This window comes from Diuraphis noxia, unplaced genomic scaffold (genome assembly GCF_037042655.1).
Source record: "Diuraphis noxia isolate RWA-SAM2 unplaced genomic scaffold, SU_Dnox_SAM2 contig0004, whole genome shotgun sequence".
In the NCBI taxonomy this organism is placed as follows: Eukaryota; Metazoa; Arthropoda; class Insecta; order Hemiptera; family Aphididae; genus Diuraphis; species Diuraphis noxia.
This window is the reverse complement of record NW_028301714.1, coordinates 18936577-18945235: the sequence shown is the minus strand read 5'-3', so window position 1 is coordinate 18945235 and position 8659 is coordinate 18936577. Positions and strand designations below refer to the sequence as shown.

At 32.2% G+C, this 8659-nt stretch overlaps 1 protein-coding gene across 3 annotated transcripts in view; it reads right to left on the bottom strand.

The window, feature by feature from the left end:
- Positions 1 to 2473: 2473 nt before the first annotated feature.
- Positions 2474 to 8659, bottom strand: part of LOC107169305 (prestin-like) — a 70734-nt gene continuing 64548 nt past the window's right edge. For 2 of the 3 annotated variants that reach the window (XM_089226873.1, XM_089226874.1), the window contains 2 exons: positions 4653 to 5563; positions 2474 to 4025 (listed from right to left, as the gene is read on the bottom strand). In XM_089226873.1, the coding sequence (XP_089082999.1) occupies positions 2937 to 4025; positions 4653 to 5546 (1983 nt within the window). In that variant the 5' untranslated portion in view covers positions 5547 to 5563 and the 3' untranslated portion in view covers positions 2474 to 2936. Of the gene's footprint in view, positions 4026 to 4652; positions 5564 to 6320; positions 6473 to 8659 lie in introns of those variants that run through there. The other variant, XM_015519016.2, reaches the window with a different exon arrangement.

Genomic DNA, 8659 nt, shown 5'->3' with positions numbered 1-8659 from the left:
ATTAAAAAATAAAATAAAGAAGAATGGATTTTAAATAATTAAATTTTGGTTTCTTTTTTTATTTAAGAAAAAATAATAGGTTTGTTGTTTATTTACAGAGATCGCGACAATGTTCAGCAAAACTCAGAATATACGTTGCTTAAAATATTTCATGAGTTTCTGTAAAAATATCACATGAAAAAAAACTCTGGGTAGCTTTATATGGGTGCCAAAGTTTGTATAGAGACACACTCATACACAATTTTTTTTGCTACCAACATTTTGTCGGAGTAAGTTTAATAGGTATACGAGCTGGTTGTATATGTATGGGGAGGTTTTTGCATATATAAGCGTGAAAAGCGCACACACACACACACACACACACACACACACACACACATATGGGGTCGTGCTATATTCGCAGGCCACCGCATTCCAACAACGCTCTTTCGTCGACAGTTATTACTGCGCACAATAAAACAAATTACTGTTTTCTAATTTCACCAACGGCTTTTTTGCTTCAGCTCGAACTCGTGTTCCGTATACAACTGCACACTCCACCATGGCCAATGGCTTTAGCACTTCTTTTGCACGTTTAAATTCTGCATGAGCAAAAATAGCGTTGTTAACGCTACTGCATTCAATCAGCCGAGGAATTAAAAGTCACAAAAGTTACGCTGTTTTTTTTTTTTTTTTGAAATCACGCTGCATGCATCTGCATAATTTATTAAAATAGGGACTATAAATAATTATTTTATTTATTTATTTGTATAATATGGCTTTAAATGAAACGATGGTATCACGATTTATTAAAATCACGTTAAATTATAACTATAATTACATAAATAATAAATAGAAATTCTCTAACAGTGGAAATATAAATCAGTATTATCAAATAAAGGTAATTATATTACTATAAATAGATTATAAAATTACAATCGTACGTCAAAGTTCTTGATCCATTCCATTGCATCTGTAATCATTTCATGAATCCACTCAATTCCTTGATTAAATCTATACTTCTGGCATCCATTTATTACTTACAAATGATAATGTTATTTTTGAACCATGATTAGTCGTTGTGCCGGTGATACCATTTTAAGGATTTAGTATTGTATTTTAAATAACAGAAGATAATAATAATAGATACATGTGAATATAAACAATAAAAAACCAAAAAAATTGCTCCATGTCATCGAATCTTATAGTTGAATAGATGTAATAATAGAAGTGTTGCATTCGAAGTCAATAATCATTGCTCACTAAAAACGATTGGTGATCAGAAGTCATCTGTTATCCTGTATTTCTAAAACTTATTCTTGTACTGCGATCAGTGAATAATTTTTTGTAATAAATATAGATTGAACTATTTTTTTTCCACACAAATTGAAAATACTTAATAATATAGCATAGTACAGTAAAGTAAAATTGTCATACAACCACAATACAATTATTAAGCAGCAGTTATTAAGGTATCATCCAAATAAATACTGACGTACAATATTTCCACGTGAATAGGTTTGTGGTAAAAGTGGCTTAAGATTTAAATAATGACAATTATTATATGTAAAATAGTGAAAAGTTTCAAACACGAATATACAAATAAAACCATATTAGAACAAAATAACTAAAAATGTTATTTTTCGTTTAATATCCAATATTGTCAAAATTTAAGTTTTAATTTTAAGTCTTAATTTGTTGAACCATCTGTAATCTTGCTGGGAAATATAATAACTTATTTATGTTCTACACTTTTTTAAGTATTAGAAGGCTGGCTAGGAAATCATAATATAGCCAATGAGCCACACAACACAAAACAATTTGCCTTGATGTGAAAAATGAAAGAATCTTGTAGGATGTTGAACAAATTTTTGAAACTTGTCATACAATTCAAACAATTTACATACAAAATACGTACGTAAGTAGTTGGATATACAAAAAATCAAAAGATGTCAGTAAATTGATGATTTGTTATATAAAGGTTTAAAATACAATAGTTTTTCATAATTATAATATATAATAATAATAATAATAAAAATAGTTATTTAATTATTAGTACCTAATCATAATATAATTACTTTAACATATATTATATATTTGATGCATAGCGGCAATACACTGAGAATTTTATAAAATTCAATTATGATAATCCACGTTTTTCAAAAAAATAAACAATTTATAATTATATAACATATATTTATTTTATAAACATATATTTTTTGCATTAATTATAATAGTTAATGATTTTCACTAGTTTATTATCATAATATGTATTCTCTTTTTTGTTGTTTAAATTAATTAATCTATATTTCTATCTAATAAACCATAAGTATACAACTTCAAAAACTGATTAATTCCAATATAGGTAGTAAATAGTAATATAAACACTGTACTTACTTAATTTCATAATTTTTCAAATATGAGACTATTCATTTTATAATTTATTGTGATGTTTGGAAATAATAATTTTACAGGGTAATTTATCACTAACAAGTAACAAGTTATAAAACAATTTTTATTATAAAAAAATAACAATATATATTACAACTTATGCTATAGTAATATTTAAAATTGAACGTTAAATATTTATATTCATAATTACAAAACAATTGCATAATATTATAAAGTAAAAAAATAATTGTATACTACAGTAGGTATATTAATACAGATAATGCATTTTTCTTAACTATAGATATTTATCAAAAATAATAATATGTAGGTAGTTACGACGTTACGAGTACATGGCACCGTAAAAGGTTAAATAAATTGTATGGTCGTTTTTAGTAAAAAATTACAAAAATAAATGTTGCTTTATACCGATAATATTAACGTTGATTAGATATTGTAACATTACCGTTTTTTTTTTCACAAAAAAAAAAAATAATAATAATAAAAAAAAAAGTTTTTTCAATTGAAAAAAAATATTTACAGCACTAATGTGTGCGTCGCTTACTCGTTTACAAGCCATTTGGTGTTTTGATCGGTTGTGAGTCATACGTCGAGTCTTGGATTTTTTTGCTACTGCACTGATGGAAGACGACCGCGTCGTGTACGGTCGGGAAGAATCGCACAGATTTCACGTTATTATTACAGCGGATGTACTCCAACGAGCTTTCGGGCACAGCGGCCAGATATACGTCGAACCCGTTGGACACGAGCGATTCGATGGAATCGGACAGAACTTTCACGCCAGCCGCGTCGGCGTACTGCAGGGCCGCCATGTCCAGGACCACGCGCCGAGTTCGCCGGCCGCCGGTCGCGTTCTTGGTATCGACCACAGTCACGGTCATGGTGATGGGCGCGTCCTCGTCGTCTCTCATCACCTCATTCAGCTTCTTCTTGAACATGTACCGGTTGATCACGTTCAGGCTGCCGGTGTACCGGACGATCTTGACGTCGGGCACTTCGGCGGCGTCGCTGTACAGGTCCAACCTCACGTACAGGTCTGTGTCCGGTAACCGGCCGAGCACGTGCACTTCGTTCATCACCCCCTTGACGAACACGATCAGCAGCGACACGGACACGCCGAAAAGCAGCCCCGTATCGGTGTCCAACACTATGGTGGTAGAGTACGTTGCTATCCACACGGTGCCATCGGTCTTCGACTTTCGCCATATCTCCGGGAAGTCCAACACTTGCAACAGGATCCCCTTGAGCGCCACCACGATGATGCTGGACAGCACGCACCTGGGCAGCTGTTCGAAGACGACGCCAATCCAGAGCAGCACGATCACTATGATTCCCGCGGACACGATGCTGGCCATCTGTGTTTTACCACCGACCGTCTGCTGGGAGGCACTGCGCGACGGCGACGCGCCACTGGGCAGGCACGAGAAGAACGATCCGACGACGTTGCCGAGGCCCTGGGCCAGCAGCTCCTGGTTCGTATCCAACGGGTATTTTAGTTTTTCCGACACAAGCAACGCCAGTGACATGGTGATCGAGTACCCGACCAGCGCGATCATACAAGCGTCCATGAACACGACTGAGAAGAGTTTGACTGGTGGCACTTCGAACGCCGGCAGGCCAGATTTGATCACGCCCATCTAAAATATATTACAATCGATTAATTCATCACATTTAAACGTATGATGGCCGGTAGGATGTTTCCAGTTTCCTAGTTATTATATTGCTAATTTTTTGAGAAAAGCATTATTTATGACTATATATCTATAGATACATTTTAGAATAACTGTTCCACACTCATAAGTATTATTATAATAATTAGTTAAACGAGAAATATAAAGAATTTTTTTAAAACTATCGAATTTAATATATATTTTGACTAATAATTAAAAATTATTGGTTATAAGTCATAATATCCGCATTTAAATTAAATTTTTTTTTGTGACATTCCGGAATTTTTTACTATTGTAATAACTTTGTTTTCTTGTATTCATTTTATTTATTAAAGCCTTTGATGAAACGCCTCAATAGATATTCAAATGTATGAAACTTGAATTCAGAAAATTAAAAAAAAAAATAGAGAAAAAAAATACGTTTGATGATAAAAACAGACCACAATACCTATTTTCGATAAACCTACAAAATGTCAGTTTTCATAGAATGGTTTTAAGAGAGAAAGTAAAACAGACATAGAACTTTTGGTGACTTATAAATCATTATATAATTGATTACTATTATACAACCACGAAAATGATCTGTGCGTTTACCTGAACCATGTTATAGTCCTTGGCAATCGTGGTCACTTGAAATAAAACGGTGGCAATGATCGTCACGATCAGTTCAATTGGCAGAGGCATGCACAGTTTGCTGTTGATCTTCTCCTTCAGGTACTTGTTGTATACCAACAGGATGGCAATGGTCGTTACAGACACGGCTGTCGTCATCAAGTTGATCGTGTGGAAACGGTTGGTGAAATCGTATAACGAGTTCGGCACCTGCATCATGCCAGTCCGCCGTGGAATATCCAGGCCCAGCAACTCCTTTATCTGTGACGTTAACACGATAATGGCCACCGCCGAGGTGAAGCCACTGACCAGCGTCTCCGACAGCACTGTGCACAGCAGCCCCAGTCGGAACACGTACATGAGCAGCTGCACGAGCCCGGCCACCATCGTGACGGCGGTCGCCACCTGGATGGCCGTGTAACCGGTCCCGGATTCGGCCGTGGTGTCGTCGGTCGCGTACATGGTCACCACTTTACCGGTCATCAGGCACAGGACGGACAGCACGCCCAGTGATATGTGGCGGGACGTTCCAAGCAGACTGTAGACAAGCACTGGGAACACGGCCATGTAAAGGCCGACGGTTGGTTCGACGTTACCGAGGATCGAGTAGGCCATACCCTGCGGGATGTTCAACACGGCCACCGCGATGCCGGCCATCGTGTCCTCCACAAAGTCCTCGGACCAGTGGTAATTGAGGAACAGCCAGTCGATGGACGGTATCGTCTTTCGCACGTAGTCCATGCACTTCCGTTTTTTCTTGCGTGGTTTCTTCGAGGGTGGCCGCCGATCCATCACGGCCGGAGCGTTGTTATTGGCTGACAGCGCGTCCACCTGATACACATCTCGCTGAGTATTGATTTCCGGTTGATGATCCATTATCTCAACTTTCACGTCTGTAGAGCAAAAAAAAAAAAAAAAAAATTATAATAAATAAAAACATACGGTTAAAGAAAATGTTTCCACGTATAATCGTTTGTACTAGAAATTTAATATTCAATTCAATTGATATTTGATTTTGCAGATTTCGTATACAAATTCATATTCGTCGAAAAACATTTAATTTTAAATAAAATTGTGGGCATTTTTAACTTTGTTTTTACCTATTACGCGTCATGATAATTGTATTTAATAAATTAAAACATTAGCTTAAGATCAGTATAATATCTTCATCACACAAAAATGAGCAATTAAACATTCTGAGACAACATGATATCATACGTATATCATTATTATTTTATGTTACGTGAACTTTATGACACATACTTGAACAGCATAACAACTAACAAGTATGTTGATATCTAATATAGTACTATACAGACATTAAAAAATATACTTGAGAAAATCAAATTAAGACAATATTTTGGTTGAAAAAAATAAAAATTCTATGAAGTGAACCTGCAATCACAAAATGTTTTAACCTGAACCGCTGTCGTTATTATTGTTATTGAGTTATAATATGATTATGGTGTTGCAAGATTTTTATTCAAATATTTCATAAAACCTTACCGCGAATTATTCTATGATATATGACTTAACTAAGTAGTAAAATTTCTATGGAAAAGAAGTAGTTTTAACAAATAATATTAAAGAGACTAAAACTTATAGGCAATCAACTAACAGTAAATAAAAAAATAAATTATTAAAACTCACTCATTGATGAACTGCGATGAAATATTTAATTCTGTGTATTTAATAACTAGTAACAAATGTCTTGATTACCAAAAATCTATCGAGAATATCCAAAGCGTAACCACTGATGAATACTATTCAATGAGAACATGTTGTTTCGTCATTTTATATCATATGTAGAAGTGAAATATTTTATCTTAAATTGTCAAATAGATTAAATTAAAATTATACTTATGAATTTTATTACTAAGTGTAGGTGAGTATATTAATAATTGTGTACTTGTAGTGTACTTGATATGATATAATAATACAGCTCTGACGTAAAACTAAACATGATAATTATTTTTTAGTGGTTTTTAGATACATTTTAGATAATCATAAAATAGATACCTTTCAACATCTTGATTCAAATGATATTGATCTATTAAATATTATTAATCAAAATAATTATACATAATGGGATCATGACCTATTCAATTAGCATTAGTTAAATCGATTAAAATCTTATAAATATTTTTGTGATTCGTTAGTTACTGTTAAGAGGACGTTATACCCGAATGTGTACAAATGTACAAAATAGCAGAAACAGTTTTGCGTGGAAAATAATCGAGAAGGCTAAATTCATAACTAAGAACGAAATTTCCACCACATAAAAAAGAAAAACTTTGGTTATGAAATATACTATTTATTTTTTCGATATCAGAACTAAAAAAAGAGTTGTTCAAGTTTAAAAACCACAAAAAAATAATGGATTTCGAATCAATAACAACTTTTATCATAAAAGTGATATCAAAAAAATAAAAACAATGTTTTACAGATAGTTGTTCGACTATATTTTACATCAATTTGGAGTCTTAACTATTACTGCAGTCCGAGTGGTTCCATCCCGCACAATACAGTTTTTGCCTTGTTGTATATTTGTAAGACGTAGACAACACATGTGGACGTAACGCCATAGCGTCCTTTTTTAATTTATCATCTCATAACAGTGTCAAGTGTCAACAGTCATCATAGAAAAATAATATAAATAAAATAGATATATTACGATGCAATTATAAACAAGTACCTAGGCATCTAACTAATAAAAAAAAAATATATTCAATAAGTATATTTTTTTTTTTCATTTATTAATTATAATTGTTTCAACAAAATGTTTGTTTTTACAATTTTTTTTTTTTATACATTTATATTATTCATACATTTCATATATAGAGTGATACAATTTGTACATTATTTTAATTTTTAGTAAAATGAATTTAAATTTGAGTTGTTTAGTTAGGTCATTGATCTGATGATACCGATGATGAAGATGATGAGGATGATTCTGGAGGTAGCAAGATGTTTTTGAGGTTGCCGTGGCTTTAGTCTGCGGTTTTTAGTTACTTTCCCAATTTTGAAGTGAAGGGCGCCTTCTGTTGTTTTTAGTTTCGTGTGAAATTTTTTAAATTATTCAATTATCCATGTGTTTATGTAAGGTATACCAGTGTCATTATGGAGTTGTGTGTTTCGCATGAACCATGGGGCTAAGTATATTATTAAATTGTAATAAACAGTTTTCAATTAGTAAACATTTTGATAATTATTATTAAAATCAACAAATAGGAATTTAATTTTTTTTTGTATTTTATTATGATGAAAAAAAATTCTAAACTGATCCAAAAGTTATAGTAAGATTATAAACCAAAATTTTGAAAAATTGTTGAAATATTTTTTTTCAAGATAGTAACGAAACAAAAATAAAAAGTTTTCCTAAATCATGTAATTTATATGAAGTATAATAATTATATTACAATGGTATTTATTTATTTTATTTTAATATATTTTAAACATTTTTTAGGCCACAACAGTAATCTGGTGTGACCTACTAACTGTGAACAGTAAACATTTCGAGTTGATGAGTATCCAATGTCTATATCCGCAACAGCTTAAACATGTAACTAACAATACGTTTTATTGGTCCACCTAACTGATACAAGAAATCATTAATAAACAATAATAAATGTATAAGTAACCACAATTTTAAATATTTACATGTTATATCACCACGAATTACTGCAGTCATATTTTAATATTGTTATAGATTTGTGAAACATTAATAACGATGTAGGTAGAATTAAAATATTATAATCTTACTTAACTACCTATTATCTTATGAATGTTATAAATTATAATATAATCATAAATGTATATATAAATTAATAACAATAATACACGCATTCATTACCACACATAGTTTATTTTAGGATGATAATTAGGTAATAGCAGATACAGTTAATATTCATTTATTTCATGCTCATAGGGACTATTTTGTAATTAGTGTGGTTATCTAAATGATTATAACACCATACTGAATTGGGTGT